Source organism: Sardina pilchardus, chromosome 13 (genome assembly GCF_963854185.1).
Source record: "Sardina pilchardus chromosome 13, fSarPil1.1, whole genome shotgun sequence".
Classification (NCBI taxonomy): domain Eukaryota; kingdom Metazoa; phylum Chordata; class Actinopteri; order Clupeiformes; family Clupeidae; genus Sardina; species Sardina pilchardus.
This window is the reverse complement of record NC_085006.1, coordinates 1473328-1491951: the sequence shown is the minus strand read 5'-3', so window position 1 is coordinate 1491951 and position 18624 is coordinate 1473328. Positions and strand designations below refer to the sequence as shown.

The 18624-nt window shown below is 40.2% G+C and overlaps 1 protein-coding gene across 3 annotated transcripts in view; it reads left to right on the top strand.

The window, feature by feature from the left end:
- Positions 1–18624, top strand: part of sars2 (seryl-tRNA synthetase 2, mitochondrial) — a 63381-nt gene that overhangs the window by 12798 nt on the left and 31959 nt on the right. For 2 of the 3 annotated variants that reach the window (XM_062552367.1, XM_062552366.1), the window contains exons 2-4: positions 329–424; positions 10011–10040; positions 10862–11002. In XM_062552367.1, the coding sequence (XP_062408351.1) occupies positions 329–424; positions 10011–10040; positions 10862–11002 (267 nt within the window). The remainder of the gene's footprint in view (positions 1–328; positions 425–10010; positions 10041–10861; positions 11003–18624) is intronic. The other variant, XM_062552368.1, reaches the window with a different exon arrangement.

Below are 18624 nucleotides of genomic sequence, written 5' to 3'. Positions count from 1 at the left end.
CAAACGATAACCTACTCATATCGAAGTCATATTTTCGTGTTTGAGCAGCACTGTTTCATGTGACATCCCTAACCGATATACATTTGTAAGAAACAAGATAAAAAATAATAGTATAGGCTGCAGATGTCACCTACTTTGCCATGACTAAAAGAGACTCCTTAAAGACTAGATAGATAGATAGATAGATAGATAGATAGATAGATAGATAGATAGATAGATAGATAGATAGATAGATACTTTATTGATCCCCAAGGGGAAATTCAAGAATGCTGCAGCATCAAATTTTTCAGTGTCTTATCATTGATTGTGTTGTGTTTCTGTTGTGCAGGTGGCAGTGTGGCGAGGACTGCAGGAGGTTCGTAAAAGAATTGCATCGCTGGAGGAACAGAAGAGAAGTATAAGCGCTGCTGTCAAGACGCTTGTGGTCAGATCATGCAGATGTTTGTGTGTCTATATGTGAATAGAGTACAGATGGACAAAATCGAGATAGTAATCCTCAAAACATGGTCAAATCAATCAAAGGAGATGGAAGATAGAAGTCAAATACAATTTAAGTTTAATTCTTGTACCTCTAGTTTAAGCCTTTTTAAAATGGGCCATCTTTTAGGTTCACAACGCAGGTTACACAAAGAAAAAACAAACTATATTACTGGATATTGTGAAAAAAATAAATTAATAAAACGAAATGTTTCTGTAATTTGCCAAAAAGTGAATCTTTCATATATTCTAGATTCATTACATTAGGGCCTATGTGAAGTGTTCGTTTCAAGCCATATTTGTTTTAATTTTGATGATTACGGATTGCAGCTCATGAAAAGCAAAAATCAATCTCAAAATATTAGAATAAAGATTTACTTAAAGGACATAAAGTATTAATGAAATGTCAAGCTCCTTAACTCATTAACTGCCATTGACGTCTTTAAACGTCAATTTAGACACTTACGTTGACTGCCATTGACGTCTATAATTGCAAGCCTGAAACTCTGCCAGATCGTTCCCAAGCCCACCCATGAGCCCTCCCCATTGAAAAATGTATCTATAGACGTCAATGGCAGTCAACGTAAGTGTCTAAATTGACGTTTAAGGACAAATATGGCTTGAAACGAACACTTCACATAGGCCCAGTGGCGGTTCTAGACTGAATTACTCCCCGGGCGAGATCCCCCACAAGCTTTTTGTGCTTCTAATTCAGCTTCAACCGAAACTTCATTCAAACTGTGCTGCGTAGGTCTTACTTAGGTGACTTCAGCTATGTATTTTTCAACTTTGTAACTTTTATACTTTTGAACTATTAGATAAAAACTATTACAAATTTCCCCATAGACTTAAAGGTTGGGTACGGAATTCGCAAAACGGCCAGCAGATTGTGAACATATACAACCTCAAGTCCCGCCCTCGAACGAAAATTCAGATGCTCATGGCTAATGAAGCACCAGCCTGCGTCTACAGCACTATGAGCACTAGTTTCCATACAATCGCTCACATCAACTTACCCAATTACATTCTTTATTCCCCTCCAAAGGTTTAATAGTTCCACAAATCAGACAAGGTAGATGATTTTATAGCATACATTATGGTAAAAGCACCTTATATTATTATTAGTCTACCAGCCCTTTCGTTCGGAAATTCTAAAACAACGATGCATTTTAATACACCAAAATAACATTTGATATACCTTACATTTTTCAGTAGCCATAGGTGTGTATATTTGAACAGAATCTGGTTTGGTTCTTACCAGGGCGTTTATCTTCTGAAATATCCGAGTTTAATGCTGGCCAGTTAGTTCGCCTATTCCACTGTAGCTCCAAGCGCCTATTCCACTGTAGCTCCAAGCGGTTAAGTTTCGGTTTCATGTTTACAACACTCTTCGAGTCACGGTAAAATGTAATTTTTGCTACATAGCTTATTTATTGCCTGGGTGATTGAGTGTCCGTAGGTATCCGCTGCCTTAGTTTGTATAGAAATAAGTGACACATACAACTTTCGTTTCAGCACTGACTCGCGGTCAACAGCTTGTGCACGAAAGGGTCGCGCGCGCGCGCGCGCGCGCGGGGGGCAGGGGCAGGGGCAGGGGCAGGGGCAGGGGCAGGGGCAGGGGCAGGGGCAGGGGCAGGGGCAGGGGCAGGGGCAGGGGCAGGGGCAGGGGCAGGGGCAGGGGCAGGGGCAGGGGCAGGGGGAAGACCGTAAGATTGACGAATGAGCTGTGAAATGATGGTATGGGGTTTAGATTACTATTGGCTGGAGTTTTAGGATTTCAAGTGATTTTGCAAAAATGGCCAAAAAAGCTAATTCCATACCCTACCTTTAACATTGTGATTATGACATCACAATAAAGTCGTTAAGCAATTAGAATCTTATGCCAGGTGTTCAAAGCCACCTGGCAGCAACTCTCTGTCTCATACTGTTTTTTTTGAATATCTCTCGCTTTGGGTTGCACTCTGTGCACATTAAATGCGCTATACAAATAAAAGTACCTTACCTTACCTTTTTGCGTTTACTTCGTTCATTGCAATGCAGTAAAAAAATATTATAGAGAATCACCATCTGTGCACGTCAGGGTGGGAATTTCGTAATTTTTGCCTTCACCTTTTTTTTTAGGGGCACCAAGGCCACATGAAAGGGCACAAAGGCCACTGAGTAAAATTTGATGGTTTTACATTTCAGGGTGTACTATGCACATCAGGGGTCTGCTTTAGGCTTCTAATGTAAGATAGGCTATATAATTACAATAGTTCATTCTTTTGCATGTTTGCATGAGAGATACTTCTGAAAACAACAGCAAATATGGGTGCTATTGTTTTGGGATGTTTCCCTCGTGCAAGCATCATAAGCCGTTTTCAGACAGGTTTCTGCACATTCTGCGATAATTACCTGCCGCATTTCTAACGATAGCGGACATTCAGACATGACGCATAGGGTATTTGCTGAAAGCAAAAGTCTGTGAACATTGCGAAAATACACCACTGTCTGAAAACGGCTACACTCTGGTAGGCAAATGGAGAAATAAAATGATATGGTTTATAATGAAATTTCATTTGAATGCATGAATGTAAGAAAACACAATACCAACGTTTGTCTATGGTAAACGGCCGTGCAGATGGCGTAAATCTGGAATATAAACATTCAAAGGAGTTGAGTTCATCCTGTCATGCCAATAGAAAAACGGAGAAATCTGCCTCTGAAGTTAACCGTCGGCTCAACACTCACGAACGCTTTGTAAGGTCGCCGCTATTACAAGATTTACGGTACTTGTATCAACGACACACAGCACGCGGATGGCTTGGTGGTTGTCAATGAGTGCATTTACCGTAAATATTGGAATAGAGCGGCAAAAACGACATGGTCGCCTAGTGTAATTGTCAGTGCATGGATTTGTTAAGAAAATAACTTAATATCAGACAATGCTGCTGCCAGTTACTGTCTGGTTACTAGCAAGCTAGCTAGCCTCCTAGCCAAGGTAACATTTTAAACGGAGAAGTGTAATGTCTCTGAAGTGACAATTACCTGAATAACATTATAGTGACGTTAGTTAGAGTGGGTAGTTTATACTGAAGTGAACTTGCAACAGTGTATTCAGTTTAAGCGAAGTCCCTGACCTGGTAGCAAATTGCTGTATTGCCATATATAGTATGCCATTCACTTGTTAGCTTTTTAAGCTAGCGTTCGCGAGCTAGTTCTAGCCAGCTCGTTCACAGACTAATTCAATTATTCATTCCGTGTCCTATATAATGATTAATTGGTATCATGGATGATTTTAGACAGTAACATTGTAATCACAATTGTGTTTGTATGCTGTTACTGCTTATTCAGATGAACGTTTCCACAGTTGTGTTCACTTTTTACTGACTGCTGTGTGACAACTTCTAGTGGCCTGAAGCCGACGTCACGTCAGTGGGAACCCCGCCGACTCCACCCACTTCCAGGTCACGGTTTAGGTGGAAAGGCAAATAGTACTGGTACTGTGCCGTGCCGAGTAGAGCCGCGCTGTACCGCACCGAGTAGAGTCGGACTAGTTTGCCAGTCGAAAAGAGCTATAAGGCTACAATCTTCTGACCGTGTTATATTCACTGACCATGTTATATTCAAATTTGACTACCGGTAAACAATAGTCAATGCTAAACAATGTTTGCCCTGTTTGTATGGAAGTTGCGGGAATCCACGTTGCTCTATTAAATGTTGTTAAATAATTAAATAGCCTTCCGACAGGTTGAAGCAGAGCTTTGACACTAACGTTATCATGTAGTTTCAGTTTCTGTCACGCAAACGCACGCACACATGCATTCAATGAAAGCTCATACCACCACTTAATCGTATGGCTCTATGTTTAATCACATCGAATTAGCTAGCATTTCCTCCTGATTGCAGTAACGTTTGCTTTCTTTTTCTGTCGGTCCGCGATTGTGTGATCAATTGCGCAGCAAATTATCAGGTGATGCACGGACCTAATTTCACTCAAAGAGCAAAGAGCGTTCCGTATCAGTTCAATATGGAACAAGACTTTTATGTGTCAAATACTGGACGATTCCGTATTATACTGAATGGTTGGCAACCCTAGGGGGCATAAAGGCCATGGGTTTTCATGGGTTTTTTTTCACGGGGCATCAAGGCCAAAGTGTAGGGCAACGGCGGCCATGGCCGCATGGCCTTGGTATAATTCCCACCCTGGTGCACGTCATGTGTGCTAACACACAAACAAGTCAGGTCAGATCAGCTAGTGTCACAAATATGGAGTGCAAAAAGTGTCAAAAAGTCATTTCTCAGCACTAAATAAAAATTGCCATTTATTTCTGGAAGGCACACACCACATATTTCAGTAAATTGCTCAGCCCCACAGTATACCTCCATTTTTAGGACAGTCAGGCCTACACAACCATGCAAGTCATGTCGAGCTGTCAGCTTGCTGTGGTGAGATGCACGTCAAAATGTAAGAATTTGTGTAGTATGCTTTTCAAATTTGTATTATTTAAAAATCTAAATCAAATCAATGCAAGTATTTATACATGATATTGTGGCAGATCTGGGTAGCCTAGACTGTGCTGAAAAAAACGATATGTAGCATGTGTGAATGGCACTTACAATGACCAGGATAAATGCTTCTAACTAGAGGTAGTGAAAATGCCCTTAAAACAGCTTAGGGCTCATAGGGTTAAAGGAACACTTCACCGTTTTTTCATATTAAACTATGTTATTCCCTTATCTAAGACGAGTTGATGCATACCTCTCACGTTTCAATGCGTGCACTCACTGGCTCTGGTGCGCGGCGCTACTTTGATGGCACTTAGCTAGCCCATTCATTATTCTTTATTCATTAAGATCTAAACAGAGATGAAATTGGAATTTATGTTTTGTACACTATCTTTTTACATTCATTTTTTCCTGTTGGATTATATTTAGGGGCCAAGCAGCGAAGCTGCGAAGGCACCTATTGTGTTTGTTAGTTTTCTTATTATTATTCCTCTGTCATGGGAGTCAATGGCAGCCCATAGAACCGACTGGTGAAAAGTTGTGAAATTTGGCACACTGATTGGGGACAGTCCATTGATTCATGTGACCAAGTTTCATGTTGGCACCTCATACGCTCTAGCGCCACCAACAGGTCAAAGTTGGATGTGCGTTCAGGCACGTAACTTTTGACTCGTTGGTCCGATTTTCAAAAATCAAGTATCGTTAGATTCCTTGGACCTGCCCGAGTTCAACGCACCCTATGACGTCATTTCCCGCCATGATGGATTTCCCGCCATTTTGGATTTCATCAAAAACACTTGAAAGCCTACTACTCTCACAAATTTTGTCCGACCGACACCAAACTTGACACGGAGCATCCTCAGATGATGCCTTACCAACGCATTGCTTTTTGTCTTCGGAAATATTACCGTTCGCTCAAAACAGCGAATCGAAATTGAAATCGAAATCGAAAAACAGGAAGTGGGCTCATATTTCATTAACCCTTGCACGCATCAAAACCAAACTTTATACATAAACTTATAACCCCATCAGGAGGACCCTCAAGAAATTTGGTGACCTTTGACCCCTAGGGGGCGCTGTAATTAAGAAACAAGCCTTTTGGCCTGTAGCTGCTGTTGTGCTTAGAATTACAATGTACTAGTGGTGTCGGGTAATACTGTGGGAGATCCCTATGTCGACAGATGGCGACATATGACATCATCGTAATTGATTCGGCCGCCATCTTGGATTTAATCAAAAACACTAATACGTTTCCCTAGGTCACAAATTTGAACCAATCGTCACCAAAATTGGCACAGACCATCTTCAGACCATGCCTTGTTAGCGTATTGATTTCTGTAACAATTGACGGAAGCGTCTGCCCGTCGCAGCCAATCGAAACTGGTGGCGAAAACGCCAAACAGGAAGTGAGCTTGTATCTCAGCAGCCTTTGCATCTATCAAAACCAAACTTGGTATATGGACTCGTGACTCAATTGGGAGGATGATCAAGAAATTTGGTGACCTTTGACCTCTGGTGTGCAAAGCCGCCAAACAGGAAGTGAGCTCATATCTCAGCAAACTTTGAATATATCAAAACCAAACTTAGAATATGGACTCGTGAACTGATCGTGAGGACGCCCAAGAAATTTGGTGACATTTGACCTTTAGGATATCTGCAATTAGCAAAATTGCAAGTTGGCTTGTAGCTTTTGACGTGTTAGGCATGAAACTTGCTCTGACTGCTTACGGCCTTATGTCTCATTGCGCCATTGAGCTAACAGCGTCGAGTTGCCGTGGTTACTCCGGCCTACTGCTTGGTCCCTTCATTGCTGCTTGCAGCTATATTTAAAATTCAATTTGAACATTTTGAATATGGATGACCGTTCCAAAATCACTGTGTTATCATGTTTAATTATTGTGATCTCAATATTGAACAAAATAATCATAAATAAGCGCGATTGTGGCCAATCAGGAAAGGTGCCAGAAATATTGTATGCTTTGACTGCTTGATCTGAAATTTTACAAAATATTTGAGGTCATGATAATGATGTTCATATGTCCTATTAACATCCCTGGCATAACACCACCAATTGACAAGAGGAGGAATGTTTTTTTCTTCACCTCTGTTGGATATCACAATCAGATTAATCAAATTATACAAGTCAACTAAAGACAGCCTAGTTTTCGCGATAGGCTAGTTTGGCTAGCTACCCTGTCCCAGTTAACAGCACGTACGGCGCGTCAGCTAAACAAATCTTAAATCTTGTTCCAGATGCTGAACTTGCTTTGCAATACTTCCAGACCACGTTTAACACCTCATCAGATAAACATGCCCCTTTTAAGAGATTGAGAATAAAAAATAGATGTAACCCCTGGTTTAGTCATGATCTAGGTGAGATTATTTCTCAAAGAAACAAAGCTTGGGCATTAGCAAGATCCTCTGGTAATGCTGAAGATTGGCAAACTGTCAGACAGCTTAGAAATTCATGCACTTACTTGGTGAAGAGGGCTAAATCTACCTATTATTTGAACAATCTATCTGACTGTGGTAGCAATCCAGCAAAATTCTGGAAAGTGATTAAGTCACTTAAAGGTGTTTCTTCAACCACTCTTCCTCAACAAATTATGTTGGATTCTAAAGTGGTAAATGAGAAAATGGAGATTTTTAATGCTTTTAATAACCACTTTATCAAATGTGGTACTCTGTTTGATCAACAAAATAGTGTGGATTTGGCGCTAGAGACTAAAGTTAATTTCAGTGTCACTAGTCCTGAAGAAGAGAGGATTTTATTTTCAAGTAGGCCTAATAACCCTTCCTTCTCATTCAGTCCATTAAGCCAATCTGAGGTTCTCTATGGATTGTGTAATTTCAAGTGTATGAAAAGTTATCTGGGTGCAGATCAGTTAGACCCACATCTCTTAAAGATTGCAGCCACTGTCATTGCTGAACCTTTGACTCACATCTTTAATAACATTCAGCCCTGGTTCTATTCCAGAAGTCTGGAAATCAGCCCTAGTGACCCCTTTACACAAAGGAGGAGACACAAATGATTTGAATAACTATAGGCCAATCTCCAAGCTCCCATGTTTAGCAAAGATGTTAGAATCCTTTGTAAATGACCAGCTTCGTTCATTTATGTCACCATATTCTGTATTAAGTCCTTATCGATCTGGTTTCAGAGCTGGCCACAGCACAATTACAGCAGCAACTGCTGTATTGAATGATATAGCTTCTGTTGTTGACAGTAACAAACACTGTGCAGCTTTGTTTATTGATTTGTCAAAGGCTTTTGACACTGTTAATCACAGGTTACTTCTTGAGAAAATGTCCTCTTTGGGTCTAGATGAAGTTTCATTTACATGGTTTCAAAACTATCTCTCTAATAGAACACAGTGGGTAGACATGTCAGGATCTATCTCAGAACCACTGAGACTAAATAATGGTGTCCCGCAGGGATCAATTTTGGGGCCACTGTTGTTTACATTGTATATAAATGACATCTGTGCTTCAATGGAAAATTGTAAAGTGCATTTCTATGCAGATGACACAATCCTTTATGCCTATGCACCATCTGTAGAGCAAGCAGTGTCATATCTTCAATGTGCATTTGATTGTGTGCAGAAGTCTTTGAATGATCTTAAACTGGTTCTAAATGAAGCTAAAACTAAATGTATGATCTTTACTAGATCTAGAAAGTGTGACCTTGATGCCTATAACATTAGTTCCTTAAATGGGACAAAAACTGAGCAAGTTTCTCAATATAAATATCTTGGCATATGGCTAGACAATACACTTTCATTTAAAACTCATGTGCTTGATCTCACAAAAAAAGTAAAAATTAAATTAGGTGCACTTTACAGGATCAGGTCCTGTTTCTCTTTAGAAAACAGAATGACCATCATTCAAGCAACTATACTGTCCGTCCTAGACTATGGTGACATTGTGTATATGCATGCAGCTCCTTCCACTCTGAAATTACTTGATGCAGTTTACCACAGTTCACTACGTTTTATAACTGGAGATGGGTTTAGAACTCATCACTGTACACTATATGAAAATGTAGGATGGACTTCCCTTTATGAGAGGAGGGAAAGGCACTGCCTCCTTTTTGTTTATAAGGCATTACTGGGAAAGTTACCTCCTTACCTAACTTCTCTTCTGAATATGAAATCAATCTGCCACAATACACGTTCACAGGGTTTTATATCTCTTCAAACTCCTCAAATTAAATCAGAATTTGGTAAATTAGCTTTTACATTGTTTGCATCTAATAAATGGAACAAATTCCAAGAATTATTCAAATTAGATTATTGAATAGTCACTAGACCAATTCAAAGGTATGATTGATGATATGGCTGTTGTAAAATGTTCTTGCTTTGACTAATATTTAGACCTTTTATTTTATTATTATTATTATTATTATTATTATTTATACATACATTTTCCTCTTTTCTCTCAGTTTTTATTATTATTATTATTGCTTTATTAATTGTTTATGTATTATTTTAATTATTTGCTTTTTGTATCTTTTTCTTATTCTTGTTTATTATTTTGATTATTGTTGTTATGTTTTGTGACTCAGGGCATTGCTGTAAAAGAGCTTGATGCTCAGTCAATTTTCCCTGAATAAAAAACGTTTGATGATGATGAAATTAGGTGTATATGACTTCTAAACACCCAATTGCCTGTCTGGTGTTTTTGGAATTTATTAGCAAAATATTAGTTAATATAAATATGACATTCACATACCCAAACTTCTAACCTGGTCTAGCACCACCAGCTGACCAAATAGAAATTGTGCCAAACATTACAACACCTTTGTTAATTGGTCTGCAACTTTCCTAAATATTAGATACTATGACAAGTATGACCAGTTACTATGATAAGTATGACTAGTTTCTTTAATACTGTTTAATGCATAGAAATGAGCTCAACATGATTTTGAGTAAGCACTGTTGATACATGTGGCTCCTCATCATGAATAATCTATCACCTGCAGGAATTTGCAACATTAAACATTGTAATGTGATTTAAAAGTGTGTGTGTTTTTTTTTTTTTTTTAGGAACAGCATGACAAAACAACTCTGTCTGATGTAAGTACTCTTGTGAATAAGAACATTTTGTAATCTTGTGTTTACAACTACATACTGTAGTATAGCAGTAAACTAATTACAACTACATAGTGTAGTATTAAACTGATTACAACTACGTAGTGTAGTATTAAAGGGATAGTTCGGATTTTAAGACACGAAGTTGTATGGGTTCCCTGTCAGCAACGTAGTGCATCAGCACTGACTTACCCCCGACAGCGTCCTGTGAGCCGAGATCCAGCCGGTTTTTGATCGTTTTTGATGCCGGACTATTTTCTTCAGCAAGTTTCTGGGGTCACGAAAGTAAAGTGTTTTTCTTCTCAAAACCATATGCGTTCAACAGAGTGATATATTTGCACCACAAAAACGTTGTCCAGCTGTCAGTAGCGCGCAGTGATAGGAATCGCGAAAAATAAGTAAGTGATAACGAGGTTTGATTTTTTCCTGGACAACGTTTTTGTGGTGCAAATATATCACTCTGTTGAACGCATATGGTTTTGAGAAGAAAAACACTTTACTTTCGTGACCCCAGAAACTTGCCGGACTACTTTCTTCAGCATCAAAAACGATCTAAACCCGGCTGGATCTCGGCTCACAGGACGCTGTCGGGGGTAAGTCAGTGCTGATGCACTACGTTGCTGACAGGGAACCCATACAACTTCGAGTCTTAAAATCCGAACTATCCCTTTAAACTGATTACAACTACATAGTGTAGCGTTAAACTGATTACAACTACATAGTGTATTGTTAAACTGATTACAACTACATAGTGTAGTAGTAAACTGAGGAGACACCTCTGGGACACTGGTTATATTTCTTTTCAGTCAGTGGAGTATAGACGAGCGCGAGAAAAAGGAAGGGAGATAAGAGTGACACTCAGTCAGCTGCTGCTGCAGGAGACGGAGCTGGAAGAGGTTCACTACCGGCAGGCCCTGAGGCTGCCTAACCGGACCCATCCTGACGTGGTAAGACCATGCGCATTACAATTTTTACATTTAGTCATTTAGCTGACATTTTTATCCAAGGTGACTTAGAAAAAAAGGAAACAATCAAGGTACAGTGCGACAGAGACGGGATAGTGCAGCAATAAGTACTACTTGCATAGAACCAAGTGACAGTTCTTAATGGAATGAAGTGAATAGGGTAACACAGATCAGTAATAAGTGGGTAATGTTATGGTAATATGTATGATAGGCAAAAAATTCCATAAGAACCACTGTTGGAGAGTTACAGACAAAGCAAAAGTGACCTCACTGCTAATACATTATTTAGACGGCATGTCAGGTTAAAGCCAGTCCAGTCATTTAATGAACAATGTAAATGGCAGGAGTTACTGAATGGTACCAGGAAAGCCAACATTCGCAGCCAACAGATTGCGGCCTGTCACGCTCTCCCTCGGAAAATTAAATCCACGTATCCATCGGCAATTATTCTCCGCTTTGTCAACAGAAAGGACAAAGTGAATTTGCTCCACCAGGGGTATAAGCTAAAGGGGACTGGCATGTACGTTAATGAACATCTCACAAAGAAGAACAGCGACATTGGAAAAGTAGCAAGGCTCCTCAGAAAGGAGAACAAGATTAAAGCGACCTGGATAAGGAACTGCAAAGTTTTCATCCGTACTAAAGGAGCGACACCGGAAGAAGAACGAGTCATGGCAGTTAGCGACATTTCCGAACTCGAGACATTCAAATGATAAGTCCAATAAATTCACTTTTTAGGCAGACAGTAATGATAGGACTAGGCCTAGGCATACTGTCGTTTCTGATTATGGTCTGTCTCTGCAACAAGTGGTATGTTCTGACATCAGTCGGTTTCGTGACATGTCTGACCTCATCATATGCACTGACAATTGGACTGCTGATCCCAAGCACTACAAACTCTCACGTTACCATCAATGATCAATACAACATTCAGATCTACCATACAAGAAATAGCTGTCCCCCTTGTCACTGATTCTTTTTTCAATCCTTTTGAGCGGTACATGGACAATAATGGTATATATGAAACTTTCTTTAATCCTGATACCAATAACATTCATTTGAAGTCACTAAAATCGTCTTGTGAGTACTATTCTGAAATCCAACTGAATAAGTTGTTTCACTCTTTCATAGATAGCCCCAATCTTTATCAAAAAACTTTCTCATTTTTCCATTTAAATATTAGAAGCCTCCCCAGAAATTATGATGCTCTTAAAACCTTGATGTCAACCTTGGCCCACTCTTTTTCAATCATGGCTTTTTCAGAGTCATGGCTCAATGATGATATTATTAATCTATACCCCCTATCAGGCTATAATGCATTTCATTCCAATAGAAAGGGTAAAAGAGGAGGGGGAGTTTCACTATATACAGCGCCCTCCACAATTATTGGCACCCCTGGTTAAGATGCGTTAAAAGCCTTAAAATAAATTTAAAAAAAATATTGTAGAAGCATACTCTCACACTGAAAATTGCAGAAAAATGTAACCTTCAACTCAAGAGAATTTTAAGGAGGGAAAAAAATCCCTGACTGAGAAATAGTTATTCTTCATAAAATCACCTGTTCCACAATTATTGGCACCCCTAACAATTCCTAGGAAATACATGCAATTAAAGTATTTCTGGCATTTTTGTCATTTCTACAGTAGTTTACTAAGTCAATCAGAGTATGTAGGAACATTTAAATAGTAATTCTTAACATCCTGTTTCCCTGGGCTATCAATATGACGTGACAGAGGCCATTTCTCTTCAACATGGGAAAGACAAAGGAACACACTGTTCAAGTAAGGCAGATGTGTGTCGACCTTCACAAGTAAGGCAATGGCTATAAGAAAATAGCCACTCGCACACCTGCCCATATCTATGGTCAGAGGAATCGTTAAGAAATTTAAAACAACTGGAACAGTGGTAAACAAGCCTGGAAGAGGATGCAAGTTTATTTTGCCACCACGCACAGTGAGGAGGATGGTAAGAGAAATAAAAAAATCTCCAAAACTCACTGTTACAGAATTGCATCAAATGGTTGCATCTTGGGGTCACAAAGTCTCCAAAAACAACCATCAGGCGCTATCTACATGCCAACAAGTTGTTTGGAAGGCATGCAGGGGAAAAAAACGTTCTCACTCAAAATCATAAGCACAAACGTCTGGAGCGGTACTGGGCCTTCAACTGGGACCGTGTGCTTTGGTCAGATGAGACAAAGTTATAGCTTTTTGGCAACAAACACCCAAGTGGGTCTGGCGTAACAAAAAGATGAGTATGCAGAACAGCACCTCATGCCCACCGTGAAGTATGGGGGAGGATCGGTGATGCTGTGGGCCTATTTCTCTTTCAAAGGGCCTGGGAACCTTGTTTGGGTGCATGGCATCATGAATGCTTTGAAATACCAGGACATTTTAAATCAAAATCTGGTGGCCTCTGCCCGAAAGCTGAAGATGGGTCGTCACTGGGTCTTTCAGCAAGATAATGACCCTAAACATATGGCCAAGTCTTCACAGAAATGGTTCACCAGACACCGTATCAAGCTCCTACCATGGCCATCTCAGTTCCCAGACCTCAACCCCATTGAAAACCTGTGGGGTGAGTTGAAGAGGAGAGTGCAGAGAAGAGAACCCAGGTCATTGGATGATTTGGAGATTTTGTGCAAAGAGGAATGGACGAAGATCCCTCTTTCTGTTTTCTCTAATCTTGTGAAACATTATAAGACAAGATTAGGTGCTGTTTTATTAGCAAAAGGGGGTTGTACAAAGCATTAACATCAGGGGTGGCAATAATTGTGGCACACATGATTTGATGTAAAATAATTATTTCTTAATGTGGGATTTTTTTCCTTCTAAATAAATACACTTGTATTAAAGGTTGGATTTTGCGCTTTTTTTCATTGTGGTCCTATATTATTTGGGAAAAAAATGAATTTATTAGAAGCTAAAGAGGGCACTGTATCTCCAACAATAACAATGTCATTCCTAGAAAGACCTTAGTTCTGATTTTGACACAACATTTGTAGAATCAATATTTATTGAAATCCCATGTTGTCAACAAGTTAAGGCGAGACACTACAGTTGAATAGGGTACAAATTTTAAATAATAGGTATCACCATGAAACTTCCTCAGTTGATTACCTACACAAGTATGAGAAAAAAAATTATTACAAGTTTTTGAAATGTGTATGTTTAATTATGCAAATTAGGCATTATCTCATTAAATATGCATGATGTTGCATATATTTCCGGTAGATAGATCTGAGCATATGATAAAGCCAGGTGCAAAATTATTCTTTCCTGTTGTTTACAAACAAGATAACAATAAAATTGCAGAGGGATTTCAGGATATCTGCTTTCATTGCCTAGGAAATCCAAATATACTGTCCATAGCCTTAAAAAAACGATTTTTGCCATGCTTTTTTGATTAACATGTCACATAAATCAGGCCAGGAATGATGTATTAACCAATCCCTCTGTAAATGTCTTCAGAATACTGTTAAGTGTATAACTGGAAAGTTTGGTGTACATATGTGCTACAGAGGCTGAGAAGCAGGGCTCTAAATTAACACCCGCCAACCTGCCAAATGCGGGTAAAAATTCATTTTGGCGGGTATAAAAAAAAAAAACCCTTACTAGCCACTTTGGCTGGTGGTGAGTGATAGAAGAAAATTATGTCCTGATTAGAACGGTATGACGGTGCCGTCGGCACCCCACCGAGGGCCGCAACAAACTTTCAGTTTTGCACCTGTGGGCTGCGGGACTGCCATCAGGGGTGTCCAAACTACGGCCCCCGATGCACTTCAATGCGGGCCGCCGAGCATGCATTAGTTTATCATAAATCAGGCCGGCCACGCACTACAGTGGGTACGGGTTGAGAATGCACCTTCTCCCGCGGGACTCCCGAAGAGATCCCGCAGGCCGTCAAGCCGATTTTTTTCGAGGCTAAGGCAATGTACCCAAACAACCACCAGGTGGCAGAAAGTTTCATCCCGCATTTCAAAATGATGAAGACCGCATATCCGTCAATAGTCGACTCCTTAATCTCATTTAATCATTACAATGAAGGTGATGACTGGCGAAATTATTCAAACGACGTTTCAATGAACCATTGTTGAAATGAATGAAAATGGTTATAGAAAATCGCCTACAGCCTAACGCCGACACAGCTGATTCTTTGATTGATTCTAAGCTGTTTTGATGTAGGGGATGGGTAAACTGGCGCGCTACAAACATGCTACCAATCAAATGTAATATTAGTAGGACTAGCCTACTTAGACACTTTAGTCATAGGCAACGTTGCCATGTTAATTTGGGCTAGAAGTGCTTGCTTGTGGTGGCGCTCCTGTCCGCTGCTTCTCCCGAATTGTGTGGCAAATTTGTCAGCAATCAGCTTAAATGTCAAATCATATTTATTTCTCTTTGTCGCCATGGTATTGGGGGAAACGCGGAGAAACGAGATGGTCAGTCCTCGTATTTTTTCTTCGCGTTTCGTTATAAGAAATATATAAGTAGGCTAATAGTTAGTCTTCTTCCGTATTGAACAGATACGGGACGCTCTTTGTTCCGTATTTTAAGGAACTACTCAATGCACACACACTACAATGAAAAACACACAAAGAAATCACTAACGCTGGGTTTCCACAGGGCATGTCACCACGCGAAATACGCCTGTTAAAATTTCGCCCGAGGGGGGTGGTCGTACACCTAGCGTTTCGGTTGAGTGACAGGCAGGATACTCGTTGAAAACGGTGGTCAACAGTAGCTCAACAGGTTAGCTTAGTGGTTAGTTAGCGAGACTGTCTAGTGCTTCAGATTATATCCAGTGGTTTATCTAGCCCAAGTATGTTCAAGTGGCATACACACAACAATCCGTTTTAATGTTTTTATGTTGACAACAAGTCATGTTGTACAGAAACACGATAGTAGTTCATTTCAGTGGGCTAGCGATTTAGCTGCTATGTGTTTTCAATAGGTTATAATGGGTCAACTAGCTAACAAGCTAACTCTACCGTTAGAGAGCTTACGTTAACCTACAATGATCTGTGTGTCCTGAACACATTTATGTCGCACATAAACAATAAACCGTATCAAAATAAACCATTAAAAGTGGTCAAGAAACCTTAATTCACATTTAATATTTCCAGTTACGACCCCCGGGCTGCCGCCATTGTTTTCTGATTTTTTTGTAACTCCCGCCTCTGTGTACAACGCAGGCTTCTGATTTGCTCTGAGCGGTTCAAATTTGCATAAAGTTGGGAGATCGCCAACTTTGATTCGCCCCATGAGGCGAATTCGCTTCATTTCGCCCTACCTGAGCGAATTTCGCTTCCCTATTCATTTTCAATGGGCGCGAGGCGAAATTGAACTTGTGTGGAAACCCACCGTAAACATATAGCCTACAACCTAATGACACTTTAATGCAGCGTTTCTCAAACTATGGGCCGCGAAACGTGGAGACTGCTGCTGGTCCGCGAGACATGGAGTGAAATTAGGTCCGGTGATCTGATAATTTGCTGCGCAATTGACCAAGCAACCGCGGACCGACAGAAAAAGAAAGCAAACGTTGCTGCGGAAATGCTTGCTAATTTGATGTGTTTAAACATAGAGCCATACAATTAGGTGTGTCTGTTATTATGATAATTTTCGAGCATAACTGCTTGTCCATAGCTCAGTGAGAGGTGTTAATAGCCTTGCCATAAGCACTGCTGCAGGTGCTTCTTTTATTATGCGGTTAGAGCATAAGCGCTTACTCATATAGACTATAACTCAGGGACAGGTGCAAAACCACCAACTGGGATGGATCGAAGGGCAAGCAAGCACTGCCACACAACGTGAAGGCCTTTGTGTTGTCAACACTAAACAGAAAGTTTCCTACGATGGGGAGAAGTGGCCGCAAGGACTGCATCGATAAGATCAACGAATACAGTAATGTTTTACAACCCAGCTGGTATCCGCTGTTCATTCCGACATATCCCCACTCGGCGGTAGGCCTAGGCCTATTTAACTTTTTCAAACAACGTGCCATTCCGACATGAGGTCATTAATAGGCTATTAATGTCATAACTATTAGGCTATCATTAGGCTTACTATGCATGGCTGTAGGCAGCTATGAGGCCACTGAGATCTGGACCTCATCGGTTTTGTGAAAGCCGGTTGGAAATACATAAGTTTAGAGCGAACGTTTCAACTATGTTTGCCATGGTAGACAAAAACACTCAAATAAAACAATAGCCTAAAAAATAACTGCATGCGTAATGGACACGGCTCTATATCCTAAATAATTTTCGAGGTTCGCCATTTGGTAATATGACCTATCCTTACTGACAATAATTTAGATTGAGCACAACTAAAGTTGCACGAAGGCAAAATACAGTCCTAAAAGCCTATTCTATATAGCCTGGCCAATATTGTAGATGTGCAAAAGCAGCATTTGCGTGCGTGCTTGCCGGTGAGGTGTAGCCTACAAAAATGAGCATAACATCTGATTATTAAAGTATGGCTATAAGATATAGGCTAGAGAAGAGTTGGTTTAAAATTCAAGTATAGTAAAAAAGTTTGTGCACATCCCCGGTCAAGGTGCAGAACAAGAGTAGGCTAAATCGTTAAAAAATGGAAAAAGGCTCGCACACTTGAAATCCTTCTTTTTTGATTTTATTTTATTTTCGTGTGGTCTTCTTCAGATTAAAATTCAAGTACGTGCGCTATTTAACCCCTCGAGACCGACTGCAGTCTGCTGACACAGCCAGACGACTCTCCCAACCCATTCATTCGTTTTGGCCGATATAACCCATTCATTCGTTTTGTGCGTATATAGATTCCTGCATGCTGCATTACCGTGACCCTGTGGATGATTTTTTCTCATTGGAATACAGCAGGACAGAATGCCTTTTATCTAAACGCAAAAGCTGAGATTGTTGGAAGGACTAGGCTACTCAACAAACTTGTTTTTCGTTTCTGGGAGATCTCGTTATCGTTTTGGATTGTCGGATTTTTATACTTATTGTTTGGACTTATGGACAATGAACTTTGAGGGGTGGTTGTTAGTGCTTTACAAAGCTTTGTGTTAAGTGTCGGTCCTATCCTTCAGCTCACTGCGCGATGCAGTTGCGCATACTGGCCACGAAGTCATTAACTGTTTACGACACAATACATGATATTTGTGTTTTTCGTTTCTTAGATTTAATGCATGTTTGACATGTAAACAGGCCTTCAGTCCGTTAACTTAAGGCCTTCTTTTGCATGGGGTTGCTCGCATCCGCCCGTAACCTAGACTATTATGTGCGTATAGGCTGCATACTCTTGATTATAATAAGAGGCAAATTGTTACAGGACAACTTAAACTGACTTCCCCAATGCTTCCCCGCAGCACATTACATTTTAATATAGGCTAAAATAGGATGAACAAAGTCTATGCTATATTAAATCCAGTAGCCTAATAATTCTATGTGCCACGTCCGATTTCGCAAGTGATGTAGTAGGCTACGTTTAAACATCGACAAACGTCTGTGAGACTACCCATTTCATGAAGAGCAATTGTGATGTGCGATCATTCCCCCTCCCCCACACTTGTCTAACCAGTTCACTAGACATTATAGCCTATGCGGCATTGAGGACGATTGCCTC